Genomic DNA, 19770 nt, shown 5'->3' with positions numbered 1-19770 from the left:
GGACCAACAACATATATGAGTGAAAGTGATTCTGAAAAATACTACAGAGTTTTCACATTATTTGGGTTACACTTCAAGCACTAAAATGTTATATTACTATACATAAGAAAAACAATAATGTTCTTCATCGGTACTTCATAGTATGGTCTGCAAGGCACATAATATTCTGCTTGTTTCTTTACAAGTTATTTTAGGATGGCAGAGAGTGACTATAAAGCCAGAAACAGAATAGTTTGGCTTAAAATGAACACAAGGCAGCAAAGCATTAGTTTTGCCAGGATATGTTAATGGTGATTTATGTTCGTGCTTAAGCATTAGCATTCTACAGATCTATTTATTGCTGAACAAACTACTTAAGAACTGACTGGGGAGTCAATGGCAAAAATCTCTACAAATGGACGATCACTATATAGTATCCCTGTTTCTAGCATGTATTTCAAGAGTGTATTGTAGCATGAGTTCCTGTTCATGGTTCTCTGAGTGAGAAGGTAAACACGATCATTGCACATATGTATGTGCAACCACTACATAGAGATAAGAAAGCGATCAATTTAATTAATTTATTGAAGAGGAGAACTGACTCTGATTTATAAAAAAGCATACAGGGAAATAACCTCAAATATAAGGCTCTTTAGTCTTGCCAAAATTGCATAATAAGATGGAGCAATTAAAAGCAAAAGGATTCAAAATCCAGATGAGAAATGAGGCAACACTGAAAGAGTGAAGAGCATTCATCATGTGAACATCATACCAATACACACATCCCTTTCCTGATGGTTTCACATCAATTTGTACCTAAATCTACCATGATAAGTAGCTAACACATTGTCTGGCAAAGCCACGCAGACTACAAGATACTAAAATAAAACAAATTCCATGTGTACAGACATAATCAAGTACCGCTGTTACTATTGTTATTTGTAATGTACTTCATGTGTGCAAACTTACTTCTCAAAGGTCCATCACTGATTTTTTAAAACCCTCTGGCAACTCTCACTTGTTGAGATTCACTAACTCAATGAGTAGCAAACAAGGCAGGAAATTCAATTTACTAAACAACTGTGGTAGGATGATTGAGTTTAACAATCTTGTCTTTGTCTGAAAGAATAGCTACTAAATCAGAAATGATCTCTGCTTGGCGATCTAAAAATCCCACCGTGTCATCTGCAGTTAACTTTCCTTCCTTTCCTGGAATGTCATTCTTAGTTTGTCTGTCATGTCACACTGTCTTATTGTGTTAAAATAATACCAGAGTTATACACATTAGACTTCAGATAAGAACGAGAAAATATGAATGATTAATTTAATAAAGATGCTAAAGGTATTGGAAGATATTGTGTACTGCTCAATCAGAAGCCATTCATATCAGATTGTCAGCTTGGCTGCTATTGATTCCAGCTGCATTGGATGCATGTTGGACTTCCATTTTTAAGGGATGCATAAGATTTTTCTATTAATTCCAATTTGAAACAGTGAATCAGGTTTGTGTAAATCCCCACTACTACAATAAGGAATAATTCCTAGAGAACATATGCTGAACATCTTCAGTACAGTAAGTTCTTCTGCACAGAGGAATGCTGATTGCCTCTACCTGTTCTTCTGCAAGATGCCTTACAGACATTCTGTGTGCAAAACCTGCCAATCTAGGGCCAGAATTTATGGCCAATCCAAACTTTTTTTCCTCAAGGATATAATACATGGGGAGATCTGTCAGTAGGGCTTGAACTTCCTAACTTCCTCAGCTTTCAATACAGCATCACGAAATTGTCGGTGTGGGAGGGAACCTCTGGAGATCAACTGGTCCAACACCCTGCTAAAGCAGGTTCCCAGTTTCCAGGTCTTTCATTCCATAACACATAAGAAACGTAGGTTTGGTGGAGGTTAGGAGAAATCAAAGTTATTTACCTTAGATGTCACTTATACTGCAGTTTTCCAAAATTAAATTTAAGGTTTTCTAAAGTGGACATTAAATTTACTCACAGAGCATTTGAAGCACTGTCTTTTGACTCTCTCATTATTAAACATTGCTAATCACAAAGGGACGGGAATGAAAAAGATCTTGAGCAAGCTATTTTGCCAGACCAATCTACATACGCAACTGCATGCAACAACATTGTTTAGAAGAATCTGCTGCAGAGTAGAAGAATAATTAACTGCAAGCTATAGACATCCTGCAATCCACCAAAACATCAAGAGAAGAACACCTTTAATCCATACATTTTAATGAGCTATCCATATTTGGCAATCGCCTTTCCTGACTCTCCTTTCTAAGATCATCTTGGACCTCTTCATGTTGGTATTCTGGGAGAGAATGATTGACTCAGCAACTGCAGAATTTCAGAAGTTTCAAATTTTTTTGCAAGATTTCAGAAACAACCATAAAACTTAACTGAAATAACTCTGTAATGACTTATATTTAAAAGGCATTCTAGATGGTGAACTACTGAACTATATTCATCAATGAAATGATGCTCCAAAGACATCGTTTATAGAACACTTCACATGCTGACACCTGAAGACATGTATTGCGTATTGCTTCCACTTTTAAATCCTATGCCAGACCTATGTGGATATTTTCATCCATCTGCTTTTTACTAGTACAGACATCTACTTATAATTCTACAAGGCTGGTGGCTCCAACAGATCCAGACAGCGATTTTCACAGATTTCTTATGCGCTCTTACCAATGTTAAGATTTGTCACCTGTAGATTATTGGTTATCTACTGTTGTTTTCCTAGAAGCAATTAAAAGGAGTGCTGGATTTGGGCTCTTTATAAATCTGTTTTAGAAGATTAGAAAGTAATTAATACAGAACTGCAGAACAGTTGAGGTTGGAGGGGATCTCTGGAGGCCATTGGTCCAACCCCTGCTCAAGCAGGGACACCCACAACAAGCTGCCCAGGGCCATGTCCAGGCAGGTTTTGGACATCTCCAAGGATGGAGACTCCACAACCTCTCTGGCAGTGCTGACACCTGCACAATGAAACAGCGTTTTCTAAGATCCAGATGGATTACAAACCAGGTGACAACCAGGTTGCTTCTTAAAGATGTTAACAAACTATATCATCACTGGGAGATAAGGTCCCTGACAGCAAAACCTTCACCAACTATTTCAGAAACTGCAACAAGGGAAGGAAACACTGAAAAACCCTTCATCCTCAGCTTCGACAACCATTAGATACACTGATCTCAAACCCATTTCTTCTCAGCAGGTAGAAGAATGTCTTTCATGTTCCATCATACCTGGTCCTCTTGGTCACAAAAGCACACCTGGAGGTGTTCCCTGTGCTGATCAGAATCTCTATGATTAGAGGCAACCTGGAAGAGTTTCAGGAGCTACCCATTGTCCCTGACATGAGGCAGATGAAGCCACAACCTTGGTGATTTACTTGCTTTTTATCTGGTGCAAGAGGATTCAGAGTAGAGACCAGTCCTTGAGCTCAAGGTTGAGTCCACAGGAACCAGAACCCCTTTGGTCAGCCCAAAGTTTGCAAGATCACCCTGTTTCATCTGGCTGTAAGACAGTGATTGGCAAAAATGCAAATATCTGTCTCCCTGACCAGGAGATCAGGAACACATCCATCCATAACAGGAACAAATACATCCTGGAGTCAAAAGGCTGGAACATGCTGTTGATACCCAAGGCAAAGAAAATCAGCTTCCATGCTGAAGACAACCATAAAATTCTCCCATTAAGGGGATGTTTAGGTAGAGAGGCCAATTTTAGAACTGATAGACAACCACAGAGTTTGCATTCCTCTGGCAAGATAGGAAATTACATGGTTTTGGATAAGGCTGCATGGTGCCAAAGAGCAAAAGCCCAAAGCCCAGTGCCTGTGTGAGTATTAGCCAGTCTTTGTAAGCTCTTGTCTCTAGAGAAACAGTGTGGATGAGGGCATTTGGAGCTCTAAATGCATTTAAACGTTGGGCACAGACCATATTTAGGAATTTCACTTTGGCTGACCAAGCATCTCAGTGGTTCTCAGCCTGGAACACTCTGGAGACCATAAAATTTCCTCACTGTGCCAGCAGAGATTAGAACACCAATTAATCACAAAATGCCCCAAAGAGCTGAGTGCTTGTTCTAACCACCTCTGATAACTAGGAGGAACAGAAATTTGTGGGCACAGGCATGGCAGTTATCATGCTATCCCAGTTTCTGCAAAAGGTTGAGAGTGCCATGCAACGAAAACACACATACAGATTGCCACTGGAGAAATCATTATTTCCAGAAATGTAGAAAACAGTCAAAGAAATGACTCTAAAAAGCCCTCTTACCAGCAATTGGATATCATCGGAAGCGCTTGTGTAGGAATGACTTAGTTTGGGTCTCCCGTCTTTTCTTTGGTATCAAAGTAGCCCATACTAGCTCTTCTTGGATTTGGATGATCAGAACGTATGAAAACATCCCTGCTTCTATGCAGCTGGTCAGTGCTTTCATTTGCCCCTTTTCTATACCTTGTGAAAGTTATTATGTATTCTTGGCCTTGGGCCAAAGAGTTGCTCCTTTGAAGCAGCTGCCCTGCTGTCACGCCGAGCTTGAGTTTATATTGAGATGCTTCTCAGGTGGGTGCTTGTCCTTCCTCTCTAACTTCAGGGCATCTTACAGGCAGCAAGAAATGGGTAAATCTAAAGCATTAATAACAGCACGTATTTCCCAATACTATACTTTTTTCTTTTTCCTTTAGAACTAGAGAATCCATTGCAAACATGCAGAATCTTTCCAAGCAGTGATTTTTGAATATATATCCTACGGAGTGATGAAGCAAAATATACTTTATTTTTGGCTAAATCAAGAATTTCTTCTGAAGACTCAACCCTCTAATGACTTGAAAGTAATACTTGTGCAACACTTCTTATCTTCTCTCCATTTAAAAATAACAATAAAATGTAATGGCATCATTAGTCAACCTTGCTCTTCTCGGAGTATCCCAAGCAAAATGGAGATAAATGACTGAGGTCTTTTACTCTCTTCTGTGCCACCTAGTGAAATTTTAAAGGGCAGCTCATAGCTCTTATTTTTATCATTTTTTTTCCTGAGATTTATAGGCTTTCCTGCAGCTGTCACTTATTTTCTTAAACGCACAGAAACCTGATATACTGATTAGTCATTTTCTTCCCCCAATCAATGCTTGCTGAGTTAACACTAATAAAACTCCTTCCTCCAGCTCATCATATAATTATTTAGTAAAAATCAATTGCACCATGTCACCCTGGCTTGATGTCATCACTCACTGTAATGATTACATCCATACAGTTTAAAAGTTGCCAAGGGAAAGTAAAACTCTTTATAGCATATGATTAAAGGAGAAAAATGCTAATAGAAAAGAAGGTAGTGACTGTGCTGTGGATTGAGAGTTCATGATGAATTTCAAGGTGCTGGAGTGCAGGAAGGATAAATGAGATATGAAAGAGCTTCTTCAGAAGGTCACAATACAATAATGAGTTTGTACACATTAAAGGAAACATACTGCCAATAGGAAACAAGCTTTCCAGAGCTTTCAATACTGAAGGTTTTCAGTGTCAAGAAAGTTTTGGTCTTCCCTATTTGCTTTGGGACCAAAGCTTTCCCTATAAATTCTGACTTGCATAGATACTTAGAACATCATGTCTACAGCGCTTTTAAAATTTTTCTTCAGCCACAAAAATGTCTGGTGCCGTGTACTTTTCTTTCTTTAATCTGTATCAGACCACAAGCTTACCGGGTTTTCTGGTGCATCTTTAAAGCTAAAATAGAATCAGGGATGTGCTGGTGTAAGAAGGGGACCCGTGGATGTCTCTAGTCCAACCCTGCTGCTCAAAGTAGTGTCAGTTCAAGCAGGTTTTCCATGACCTTATCCCATTCCATTTTGAGCATCTCCAAGGATGAAGACATCACAGAATACTTCCTTAGGATGGGCAGTGCTGGTGTAAATGAGCTTTGTCAAAAGCAGTCTCTACAGCACTCACTGTATGAAAGAACAGAAGCTGTTGACTTAAAGAGAATTTTTTTCCAACAATAGATTGACCATTAATGCCGCAGCGTACCCTGAAGTGCCAACACACAGGAAAACACACTCCATCATGTTTAGCAATAACATTCTGTGGGAATGGGACGAACTGCTGCCACAATTCACAACTTGCTGCAACAAGAAACCTTGTCTACTCCCATCGCTGATGGCCAACATGCTGCTACGAGAAAAGCAAAATAACAGTAGTATACTCATGGGGATCTATCTCTAACCTATTCTCTTTCCTTGTTTTTAGCATTATTATTCCATAGCTATAAAACCCACCAATTGCTTCTCAAGATATTTCAAATATTTTACACAATTAGAAAGTCTGAATGAAGACTTTGAAAGAGTTCCTCATATGCTTTATTATTTAATTCAGACATAAAATTGTTTAAATGCATTTTTGAATGCTCTTTGACCTGTGAATGAAATGCATGATCTACCTGAGCCCACGTAAAACCATAGTTTAATTATTAATGAGTGTCACAACGTATTAAATTGCAACTGGAGGACAGAAATTTTAATCCATTTCTAATTATTAATTGATAATACACCTTCACCACTAGTGCACAGAACAGGCAAATGGAATGGTGAATATATATGTGAGTCATTCTTCACGGCATCAAACTTACTGCAGAGGAACTTTTTTTGCTTAACTGTAATTAAAAGTTAAATGATTAGTTTTTTATAAGGTTTTAGACTTCTGTCATAAAAATACATTAGGCCCTGTCAGAGGTGCCTTCTCTTAGAAACCTTTCTCGGGGCTGGATGAACCTGGGGCAGGAGTGAAAGCCACAACTTTTAGCAATACTTGATGTAACTGATGCAGCTGGAATCAAGCTTCCAAGCTTAGACAACCAAAAACTGACCGCACACACATGGTTGGGGTGAGTCAACTGTGTTGACTAGACTTCCATTATCAGTCATGGAAGCTGAGCCACCCCACTCTTATGGAAGTATCTATATTCAGGTGGCTCTATACCAAGTGTTATCCCACCTGACATATCTATGCTGGCCAGAAAAATCCAACCTAAGATACTGGTAGTATTCAACACTGAATAAATGCGTGGAGCAGACATATCTGCAAGAGTCTGGAGGAAATGATGTGAGGCATATGGGAGCCCTACACTTTCTAAAGCACAGTTGACAGGCAGAACGCACACTGGATCTGGTATGGGAAAAGACATCCCTGTTTAGACATCTGAGTAGGACCATCTTTGCCTCGTTCTTCATGGACTCAGTCTGTTGTGGTGCTTACACAAAGCTGAACAACTACTGATAAAGCGAGCAAATATAACTAAGAGATGCAGAAATTCTAATCAGGAATTATATAGAGCTCAGCAATGGGATCTCACAGCTTTGTTATCATTTTCTTTATGCGCCTTCTCCTTTCTCTTCTAAATATCTTTTAATCTAAACCTACTATGATCCACCAGGTGTTACTGCAATAGTAATAAAAGTAATTAGAGATAATAAAAATAACAGTGTTGTCATTTGCTTTTACCAGCAGATAAACTCATGGGACACTGCTCTCTCAAAATACAAGTATGCTCTTATAAATATGCAAGAGAAAATTGCAAGCTGAGAAAAACAGTCATTCACTGAAAATATCGTTGTTTAGAATAGAGTCAGCTTTGACCTCTTGTACCTAATTATACATGAAAACAAAGATTAAAAGCCTCCTAATAATCACCATAAACTATGATTAATGATACCATGCTTCAGTGCCTCGGATTTCTAGACCCAAGTACAGTAAATTCACCAGTGGGTTACTTGAAGAAGAAAAGAAATGTTTGGTTTCATTTTGTTTTAATTTCATTTAATTGTACAAAGATTGGAACCACTCATCACAGAACTCTGTGGAAAAAGACCTTCTTAGTTTACTCTTTTCTAATTCTGTAAATGCACGTACAGACGTAGCTGCTGTTATTCACACTATTGTGTGAATAATGCTATTCATGCCCTTTGATTTCTTTGAAATTTGAATGCTAATGATGACACTCAAACACTGAGAAGTCCAGATTTTCCTTCAGAACTTACTGAACAAATGAACAAACTTCAATTAAAACGAAGGTTCCCTTCCTCTTGCTTTTCACATCCTCCCCTTTGTTACAATCACATTTAAGCTGTAATTGTGAACTAATGCAGAAGGGACCTCAAGGAAGCTTGTTACAGAATAAATGCATTTTCCAAAATTGTTCTTAGCAGACATAGAAATTATAAACAAAAGGAATTCCTTCAAGTGAGTGGTAGGTGCATGTTTCTCATGACATCATAGTCATTGCGTTATCTTCAATGCACCAGCAATACTGAAAGGGAAAGTTTGCTTTTAGTAGTTATGGAAAACAGGATAACACATTGTTGTCAGATATGAAATAAAGTTTAAAGTGAAGAAGAAATCAGAACCCAGACGGAATTTTGCCCTTGAGCCAGAATTGTTCCACTTCATAATGCAAACTCTTCAGCAATCTCAGCAAGCACTACACTGGTTTGCTCCCGTTCATTAAAAAAGATGCAAAGTCAAATCTCAGCTTCTCACTGTGCCGTGGAAAACAACAGCTCCTACACTGGAAATTTAGGTCAGAAAAAGTCTATTCTAATTTATATGAATAAAAAGAGTCTAATATGCAAATAAGGTCATGTCAGCTGAAGTTCCTGGGGACGCAAAACAGCCTTATAATAAGTATTTATTTTTAATGCATGTTTTGTTCTAGAGGAAGGACAAAGAATGGGAACAGCACATCATTAGGCATTTCAGTTCTTGAAGGAAAAGAAGTTGCATTCTCAAAGTGCAATAGTGGTGAAGCATTACAGGCAAAGAGCATTTTTGCTACTTTGCAAATAGTATAGACCACAGGTATGTATGAAGAGATAATGGACAGGAGACCACTAAATTGGTTGCTGGTAGGATAGCTAGACATCAGTCAAATATGTCCCACCACTGAGATTTCATAGAATCATGAATCCTAGAATGGCTTGGGTTGGAAGGGACCCCAAGGATCATCAAGTTCCAACCCCCCTGCCACAGGCAGGGCCAGCAACTTCCAGATCTGGTACTAGACCAGGCTGCTCAGAACCCCATCCAACCTGGCCTTGAACACCATAGCCTCTCTGGACAGCCTGTGCCAGCACCTCACCACTCTCCATGTGTAGAACTTCCCCCTGGCATCCAATTTAAACCTTCTCTCCTTGAGCTTTCATTGATACGAGCAGGAATTAGAAGGAAGTGAAAGCAACAGAAGACAGTGTATTCCATCAAACAATTCACATAGAGCATATGTTGAGTATCCAGTCCTGCATGAACCAATATGCATTTATTGTCATTGAGTCTCAGTACATCGATTTCCATGGGTTTTTTTGATTTATCAACACAGAGCTGGGTTTTATTTCTTCTCTCAAAAAGAGTACTAGCATCATCTTTACCACAGATTTAATTAGTATCCCCTCCACTATATCTTCCAAGTCATTAATGAAAATATTGCAGAGTATGGGACCAGGAATGGCTCCCAAGGGGGTGTCTGTAATTATATTTTGAATATATTTAATATGTCTGGTGACAATAGGTTTGTATTTCTACTGTTTTTTGTTAATTTTGTGATAATGCTGAAACTATCAGGGCTTTTAATAACATCTGAAGTAGAAGGCAAAGGTGCTTTGTGCTTCAATCTGAGACTTGAAGATATCATTCAAATTATAAAGGGAAAAGACTCACAGAAATCTAAAAAAATATATAAAAAATGGTTATATTTTACACTGAGAGATTATTTTTTCCCTTTAATCTCTAAATGAAGTTACAGGCCTGTAGCAGAATACATAATGTTAGTTTAGGGTTGCTGCAGCATTTTTTATGTGTACAGCTGTTCTTCCACTGGTGTAAGTAGACACATCTGCTCATTAGCAATACAATGTCATTTCTAGTGTCTAATTTTAATTATTTGCAGATGATGGATTCCTTATGCGATGTCTAAAAAAAGTACAGTCCTTCAAAACTGGTGAGAAATAAATATACCCTCTGCAACTAAAACAGGTCAGCACAACGAAAACCAGATATTAATCTGGAGAATTCATGTATCAGCACTAAGGCTAAATGCCAAACTGTTTGGAAGGTCACAAGGAGGAGAAACAGCTCATACATCTCTTCTTTATTGTGGATACACAAGACTTATGGACGAAGAGGTGTTCTGAATGAATCTGGCAGGTGATGAGTTTGTTGTACTACAGATGGTCCTTAACTGCTGGAAAAATATCAGCTCTGCTTACATTTCCTGGACAAACACAGGCAAGATAAGGACTTCTTCATGACAGAAGGGATAAATGAGATTACTTACCACTAACTTTGGTTCTCTGTATACTCAAGGAATCAATATGGCTAAAAGTAATTTTCCAGAAGCTCTAAGACAGCGGTGGCCATGGGCATCTTTGCCCTACACCCCAGTGTCAGAGGGCTGCTAAGGCCATTGGGCCCTGCCTTCCCCTCAGCTCCTCCACGTACCAGAAATACAAACAAAAGCCAGAAGCAGCAAAGAAAAATAATAGGATTTGTGTACAGAGAGAGAACTGAAAACTGTAACAGCTGGGAAGGACTGGCTACTCTTGATAAATACGAAGAGCAGAACTACCAAAACAAGCATAAGGTTTTCAAGAGAGGAAGGTGCTAAAGGAAACGAGTGGATTTTTCATTTGCTCCAGGTATGTTTTCAAAAGAAGGAAACAGTATTTGGGTTCTTTTCTGCTAAAAAGAAATGTATAATTATTGATGTAGAGCAGAAGTGGCGCTGAGGGACATGGGTTAGTGGACACAAGGATAATGGGCCGATAGTTGGACTTGGTGATCCTAGTGGTCTTTTCCAACCTGAATGATTCTATGATTCCATGATTCTATGAAAGCAACAGCGAATCATCCTTTAAAGTTGTCTCAGATTGGGCTGAAATCTCTAGCACATGTAAGACTTCAACCTTTCAATGCATCAGCATAATTATGAATAGCACTATGCTTAACAGGAATCCTGCTTGCACCATGACAAACAGATTCCTCCAGTATCATAAAGGTGTTTCCAAAGACTTGGAGAAACAGATTCTGACTCCCCTCAGAGTGGCCACACTTTCTCATCAGATAAAATATGACACTTTCATCCCTGAACATAAGCAAGGTTGGGTTTCCCAACTGGCTCACACACTGGTGGGCACTGCTGGTGCCAGAAGGGCATTCTCACTAGCAGTTGTGCTCCTGGAGATGGAATTCCAGGCTCAAGGCTACATCTCAGTTCATGCAGGATTAGTTGTCAGCTTGATCAGAGAATTTTGTAGTTGTCAGTGTCAGCACAAAGAAAGATGTATCCTACAGACAGGTCAAGAAGAGAGAAGGAAATTGTACTTTTCCTTAATAGTTAAGTCAAAGACTAGCTTCCAGAAAGCGTGAAAACAGGCTGAGGCACAACACAAACTGATAGGCTGAAAGTCTACATCCTTCTGGACACACAGCATGAAGGTGCCAGCAAATCCATTGTAAGGATGCAATTTGGAGGAGATGGCCAGGCTTATATCTAAAAATATCTGAAAGGCTCTAAGAAAGGCACCTTTGGTGCAATAAGAGGGCAACACAGAATTTGCCCCATGCCTATGTAACTTTACAAAGTGATGCACAAAGCAAATAGCTGTAAGATTCTTTTGCAGTATTGTTAGCATATGACATTCATCCTTTTTTTCTGTATCAGTCACAAAGAAGCAACCACCTCAAGCACTTTTAGAGTTGTACAGAGCATTCCTGTTATAGATAAGATTATTCCTCAGAGAGAAAGAATGCTGATCTGTGCAGTAGAGGCTGAACAGAGATGACAACCATATGTCACTTGGCGGAATTCGGGGGTTTGTTTGTTGCTTTTTCACTCTCCCAAATGTAATGAATTATAAAGTACAGACTAAATTAATAGTCAAGGAGGACTTTATCAGGGCCCTACACTTAGGAGATGCTCATCTGGGAGAATCCCTTTCAACTCATAGGCTCTTTGACTGATCAAAGGTTCTTGCTTTGCAGTAGTCTTCTGTACAATACTCAGACTCAAGAGCTTCATGAAACAAGAGCCAGGCTGCCTCCCAGAGAAACCTCGAATCCCAGTGAGATGTCTGCTTCGTCCTGAAGGCAGGAGGTCCAACTGCTTGGAAAGCAGGAACTTCTGAATATTAATGTGCTCTTACAACAGTGAATGATAGGACTGCCCATCTGTATCCTTTAGCAAGTTGGTACCACCTAGATGGATATTTGAAAGGTCCTTAATTGCAAACACTGAAACAATACACGTGAATATTTACGTATTTGATGTTTAATGACACTGGGACAATTAGACAAGTCCATTGTCTCTGTGGGGGATATGAGGGCTTAAATGGCATTAACCCAACTTCTGGGGGAAAGACAAGGCAGTGCCACAGACAAAGCTTTTATATTTCTGAGTGAGCCCTACACTCAAAGTCCAGCGCTTGCTGGCTGTATGAGACATTGGATTCATCTAAGGAGTGTGCTGAATTTCATGAATAAGAAATCTTTCTCATTTAACTGCTTAGTAAAAGCCTTCCCTTTGACAGACTGAGCTGCATTCCCGTAAGGCTAGCTAAATAAGACTTTGCACACAGCTGAATTTCAGGAAAGAAGAAAAATGTCGCAGGTCAGAGAGATAATTCTCACTTTCAGTATTTTTACAGAAAACAACATTTCCCATAGCAAGATAAAAGCAGGGATTGGGTGCAAATCAAGGTGGAGAAACAATTCCACCTTACCGAGCTTCCACTGCTAACTGCCACAACTTGAAAAAGATATGTAAGCATACCATCCCTATTCTACAAGACAAAGAAACTTGAAATTGGGACCTCTTGGTTTAGTTTTTCTCAAATCAAGAAAGGCTGTAGAGAGGTAGTGAGCTTTGCTAAAGCACTGAACAGAGTTTAGCATTAAGCAACCATAAAAATGCATAGGTAAAGCAATCTGTCCACATCAGCCATGTCTGAAGCACATGAAGGCTTCAGTGACTGCCATCATCTCCGCAGGTAAAGTGATGCTCTTGTGTTTTACAAATGATTACAGAAGAACCATTTGGAGCTTCTACTGAGTCAGGCTTAGATGAAGGCTTAGCTCTGTTTACACCAGGCACCGCAGAGCCACGCAGATTCCTGAGGTAGCTGTGAATGACTTGGGTATCCACACTGCAGCATCATGCAGAGATATTAGCTTACATCCCAGAAGGAATACGGTCACATTAGTGTGGCTCTGTGCCCGGGCTAATTAGGTGATGTTTCCCCAGTTGCCAGAAATCAAGAAGTGAATCATACATCTGCCAGCATCCAACCTTCTTTTGAAAGCACTGACTGGAACAATTCTGAACCTCAGTTATGTGAGGACGTAAAGTGAATACAAAGATATAAGCACATTTCTTTGTTTTAAAGCCAGAAGGAGTCACAAGTTCATTTACCACAACTACTACATTATGTCCAGTACTCATACTTCAGCCAACCTAATGCACTGAAGCTCTTCAGAGACCAATCCATTGCATCTGTGCCACATGTGGTGACCAACCATACACAGTCAAAGGCAAGACTACAGCAGTGGCAGAGAACTGGTTATGTGGTAGTGTCCCTGAGTACATAAGCAGAGATCCATTCCTCATGCTGCTCTGGACGGCAACAAAAAAACGTACAATTCTGGTCGATAGTTCCTAGCTCTGGCAACTGGGATTAATCCCATCCTATGAGTAAGGAACATTTACGAAGAGGCCAGGTTATGGGCAATCGATGACAACATAAATTAAAAAGAACAAAACTAGAACTAAAAACAGTGGTAGGATGGGGTAAAATTCCTTACTGAGACCTACAAGCAAACTACAAAGGCCCTGAAGCATGATATGAAGACAGTTATAGCCCCAAAGTGAAAGTTTCAAGGGTGCTGCAGGCACATCATTCTGAACACAGATACAAAGGAAGGGGTTGATCAAGGAGGCACATAAGTCAGCACATTCCAGTACACGCCACTGCCATCACACATAGACAGCTTCTTCTCATGAATTGAATCTAGCTCCTCTTTAAAATGACAAATGACCTCATTTTAAAGACTCGAAATGATGGTGATGGAAAAAGACTCCAATGCTTAATTACACCACAAGCTGCAAAACTATTTCATTCCAAGGTGGAACTTGTCAATCTTGAATGTCCAGCTACTGTATTTTGTCATGGTCAACCAGTGGTTGGGTTGTCGATCTCACAATGATATTTGACTAGTTGAATGTGTCCTTTTCTGTTCTTCTTTTGAATCTCCAGCAAAATAATCCTTGGTATGTCAACACATTAACTACATGAAATGTTCCAAAGAAAGACAACAAAGCAGTGAAGAGTCTGGAGCACAGACCCTAAGTGTTATGGGGAGTGTGTAACAGAACTGCGATGGGTCACTCTGGAGAAGAGGAGTTCAGGGAAGACCTCGATTTCTCCAACTCCTCAAAGGAGTTTGTGGTGAGGTGGGGGTAGGCCTTTACTCCTGGGTAACAGCCCTGGGACAAGAGGTAACGGCTTCAAGTTGGATGAGGAGAGGTTCAGGTTGGATATTAGGAAACATTTCTTCTTAGAGAGTGGTAATGCCTTGGAACGGGCTGCCCAAGGGAAGTGGTGGGGTCACCGTCCCTTGAGGTGTTCAAGAAAAGGGTAGACAGAGTAGGAACACTGGTTTAGTTGGCATGGCGATCCTGGTTTGACACTTGGACTTGATGATCTTAGTGGTCTTTTCCAGCCCTAACGAATCCATGAGATTTTATTGGCTGCCTCCAGAAAGTGCCCTCGCCCTGACTAAAGCTTCTCCTTTCACACAGGCAGGAGCTGCAATAGCTATTTTTTGTCTTTCTGCTGCACTCTGGGCTCAGGTGAAGACACTTAATCCACAATAGCCCCTGGCTCCTTTTCAGAGTTACTGGTTCTCAGGGTGGTGTCCCACTCTGAAGGTATCATCTGGGCTTTTTGTTACCAGATGTGGTAACAAGTGGCATAATTATGATAGCTGTTAAAATATTGAAATGAGTTACTGCGCGTAACACTTCTGGAAAATGGTAGAAAGCATGATGTTTACTGAAACTATATAAACATGTAAAATGTTTTCTCAGCACAGTTTCCCATTTATGTTTGCACAGATGTGTATAAAGTCACCACGAAACCTCTTGCAACAAAGATAAATCAAAAGGTTTGAAGAAGGCAAATAGCCAGAACGCTCTGCTCAGTGCACCACCTCTGACATCTTTTGTTCATTTTTTTTTGCTAATCATAAAAAATATTCACTGCCATTGGAAAATGTAGCAAACAAAAAATTTTATGAAGGATAAAGGTTCTCGGCAAAGATAAAATCGCCAGATATGAAGCTGCGAAGAAATATGCTTTAATTTAAGGGACAAAAGATAGCATTATGGAAGAAATTGTCATAATCAAAGCTGAGAAAAAAAAAAATTCTATTGTCTACTGTGTCTCTCTGTGGGAATTTTCCCAGCACAGACAGCTGTAAAGGAGGAGGGGTATTGTGAGTTTCTGTACTCTCATTCTCTCTCTTCCTCTCTTTCTCTGTCAATAAATGTCTGCAATCATATTCTCGAGCTCCAGTGTGATTTCAAGGTTCATCTCTTCCATGCAGCTCAAACACTAATTATCCCAGCTGTAATTAGTAAGATAATTAAATACTGGCTCACTCATCACTCTACCTTGTGTCGGGTCATGATTCTCCCAGAAGACCTTGAGCAGTTTCTCAAAGCTGATGTTTTCTGGCTGATATATCACTCGTACAGCCTCTGTGTGGCCAGTTTTACCTTAAAAGATAAAAATCAGATTGTATTAGTGAAAATTAGCTGCTGCACATCTGTTTTTTTATATTGAAATCAAAAGCACAGTCTTTTGTTTCCCTTTTCATTTTATTTTATTTTATTTGCATTTTTAAAGGTATAAGCTTCTTAAGCCTCTTTACATAATGTTTTATGTACATACTAGCTCTAAGACATCTACAAGTTTGGACAAGGGCATCACGAAATCAACCAGCCAGAGTGAAAATAAGGCATGACAGTGATATTTTTACAGATGTTTGTCAAGTTTCAGCAACAAAAAGAATAGCTCTTAAATGTTTGTACCTGACAATCAGTAAAATATTACTAAATATTCTAAATATAATATTAAAATATGAAAGCATATGAAAAAATAAGAAAAATGCAATACCTACGCTGTCCTGACAGTAGAAAACTGGGTTTCACCAGCAATGTGGTAAGATATGGATGAAATAATTGATAATGAAGAGTAACTTGAAAGGTGTGTTTACACGAGATCATACAAAAAATTCCAAACTATTCTACACCAGTCAACCCACTGATCCCAGTAGGCCTCAGAAAGAGTCAGTAAGCACCTAACTGAACTTTGTGGCAGCAGATAAAGTTCAAAGAAGGTAATCAGGGATTACTTCATGTTAAAAGACATTATTCCTATTTTTCAGTTATTTATGGCCCAGAATCTTTCATTCTTCATTACGTTACTGAAAGATTAAGCTTCATAAAATGTGAAGTATCTGGCCACATAATTTTCTTCAGCAATAACTAACAGATTGCTGAACACCCAAACACTGCAGGGTGACTTAGGTGGATTCAGTACCAGTCTATGGTACTGAGTGCTGCACAAGCACATATCAAGAATTTATAAATATAGGCATGTTTATTGCCATAATATCTCTGTTAGAAGGAAAAAAAATAATAGCTATTCTCCAGTTAAATCATAACAAGGAAATAATCAACCAAAGTAAGCTGGATGGTCAGTATTACTTTTAGGTGGGCATATCATAGGCTACTTGTTCAAACTATGCCAGGTTTTCATGTCATTTTCACCAGCATAAATTTCAGCTTTACTCAGTTGACTTCAACAGAATGGTCTGGAATTTCATGCAGTGCAATAACCAGGTGAATCTGGACCATTGGTGGGATCTGAATCTGCTGCCACCAAACACGAAAAATCAGTCTGTAAGTAACTGAGGAATGTTCAGTGAAAATACCAATTTGGTACTAAGAGAAATTTGAAAAAAAAAGTAGTGGAAGGAAATGAAAAGGATGCTAGGACATATTACAGAGATGTAAGAGGGAAAAGTAAGACAGCATTATATCAGTTAATTGGGGCACATGAAAAGAAGAAAACTTAAATGAGGCACAGAGAGGTGGGCTAGCTATTAAAGGGGATTTAAAAGAGTAGGATTAAATTTAGTCTAGAACACAGAGGAGTAAAAGGACATATCTGGGATATCTGTAATGAAAATCTTGATAAAATCAATTTGGTTCCTGTCCAGTGTATTTGACAAGACAACAAAGATAGGCTCACTGAGATTAAAAGGCAAAAATGCACAAGTTATATGTAACCTGTAGCTAAAGCCATGTCATCCTGTCCACCAGGATACTGTCCAGGCAAACGATGGCCCAATTCCCCTTTCACATGCACTATGTCTATTGAAGTCAACAGAAGTACTCCATTATCTGAAGGCAAATTTTGATGGCAGGTTAACTGAAAGGGATCATACATTTAGTAGGATAAAAATAAAAGTCACAGATAATTGGCTTGACAGTAAAGTGAAATGGTCTTTCCATAGAATGGTGTGAACTGACAACCAGCTCAGGTCAGGAAGGTATTTATTCTAAATTCCATGTTTTAACATGGATTATCAGGGAAAATAATGTGGAGGTTTTTTTGCCTTAGCTGAAGACCAGCTTGGGGTTTTTGTGGTTGCTTGAGATAAAGGAGAGCAAATAGACAATGGTGCATCCAGATTTTGCAAGCCTACTTCATGTAACTAAAAAGATTAAGGAGTGGCTTCTGACTTTTTTATTTTTTTTTTTTTAAGCCAGTGTGAACCTTGTGAAAGTTCTTATCAATCAGGAGCAAATTGCTTGTCTAAGACAAGTAGCTTTAGATCACATGAGAGTTTCTTCAAGAACTTCAAAACAACAGAGGCATTACCTTTCCTCTCAATTGAAGCAGCAATTATATCTTGTCAACACTGTCTGCTCTGACTAATCCAGAAGTTCAAAGAATCAGCTTTCTTTTTTTCCTCTGAATAGGGAAATAACAGTGCTACTTTAAGAATGCTATAGCCTGACCTCACGGAAAAAAACCCTCAGATGTGTGGCTAACAGACTGTTAGAACCTAGAGCATATTTAAAATCAATATTCATCCCCACAGAAAAAGCAAGGAGATAATACCTGCCGGTCTTATCAGATTCACCTTTAATTTTCCTCAAAGCCTTTCCACAACCTATCGGATTTTCTTTCAGAATATGGCACGGCAATTTCTACTAATCTCAGTCATGTGTGGTGAGTGCTCCTACTTCCCACCAATTTCCATGGAAACTCTTCCAATCACCTCAGTGCACAAGAGCAAACAGAGGTAAAAGGCTTCATGTGGGGCTGATTGAGCACAAGCTTTCCTAGGAGAAGCACAGAGAGAAAATAGTGTTGGGCACAGAAGAGAAGGTGCCATCTCTCTGCAGGTGCTACGTGCTTCATAAGGATTCAACAGAGGTGTAAGGTTAACCTAAGCAGCACACAGAAGCTCAGCTCATTGTGCTAGATGTGACTCAGCTGAATTCAAAGTGACTAAAGGAAACCCAAACTGAGCTCTCTGTTTGCCTTCTTAGTTAATTTTTGGCATTAGGCTTAAATTTCCCTGTTTCTTACCGGGGAGTTGGACTAGATGACCTTTAAGGTCAACAATTCTATGATTCTATGAAATTTGACTGCAAAAACAGAATGATGAACTTTGACTTTTATAACTTCCTTGGCTGTGCTGCCTACATAAGTTTAGTCATGGCTCATTGCAGAAACTCAGTTTACATTCTTTTTAGGCATACATAAAATGAAACATACGTATTGCTGATGGAAGTTGGTACGTATCCATTGCAGTGAAGGTGTGCAAGATTAGAAAGGAGACAACAGACTCTTTAGCAGGGCTTTTTTTGTGACAGCACAAGGGGAAATGGTTTCAAACTAAAACAGGAGATGTAGATTGGCTAGAAGGAAAAAGTTTTTTACAGTAAGGGTGGTGAGGCTGTCCAGAGAGGCGGTGGTGCCCCATCCCTGCAGACACCCAAGGTCAGGCTGGACAGGGCTCTGACCACTGCTGGAGCTGTGGGTGTCCCTGCTCATTGCAAGGTGGTTGGATCTGATGGCCCTTAGGGGTCCTTTCCAACTCAAATGATTCTATGATCACATTTTAGCTTGGATACATACACTAAGTACACAACAGAGAAAGAACAAAGCAGGCATCACAACAGCCAACCACTCCTTTGTGCTGTAAAAAATAACACCAATATTGAAATATTTCCAATCAAATCTTTTTTTGGTAAGATTTCTTAAAATGGACAGGCAGTAATCAAAGAAAAAGCTGCACGTCTTCTAAGGAGAGGTTTAAACCAGCTAACATGGAACAGCTGAAACAATTTAATCTGCACAGTGATGGATGGTGTTCTTTCAGTGATATTCAGCTCTTCAACTTCGTACCTCTCTCAGAATTTATCACAAAATGTCCATTTATATTAAGTCAGAAAGTCACAATGTCCTCAGATCACCTATTGGTTTTAATTATCTGGTTTTTAATATTCCACAGTGAAAGCGTGCTTCATTCAAAGTTCCAAAAGTTCTAGGAGACTTCTCCCAAGAAAGTTCCAACTTTGAACCACATGATTTATTGAATCACTAAATATAATTCAATTTGCTGTTAAATGTTCAAATGGAAATCCT

The 19770-nt window shown here is 39.3% G+C and overlaps 1 protein-coding gene across 4 annotated transcripts in view; it reads right to left on the bottom strand.

Annotated features, from left to right (window-relative positions):
• MSRA (methionine sulfoxide reductase A) overlaps positions 1–19770 on the bottom strand; it is a 258772-nt gene that overhangs the window by 88495 nt on the left and 150507 nt on the right. For all 4 annotated transcript variants that reach the window (XR_002436532.1, XM_021390271.1, XM_021390273.1 and 1 more), the window contains one exon: positions 15714–15818. Coding sequence is in view for 3 of the 4 variants with exons in the window: in XM_021390271.1 (XP_021245946.1) it covers positions 15714–15818 (105 nt within the window). In the remaining variant the exon portion in view is untranslated. The remainder of the gene's footprint in view (positions 1–15713; positions 15819–19770) is intronic.

Source organism: Numida meleagris, chromosome 3 (genome assembly GCF_002078875.1).
Source record: "Numida meleagris isolate 19003 breed g44 Domestic line chromosome 3, NumMel1.0, whole genome shotgun sequence".
Classification (NCBI taxonomy): Eukaryota; Metazoa; Chordata; class Aves; order Galliformes; family Numididae; genus Numida; species Numida meleagris.
Note: the sequence above shows the minus strand (reverse complement) of the source record. Positions and strands in the feature narration are given on the sequence as shown.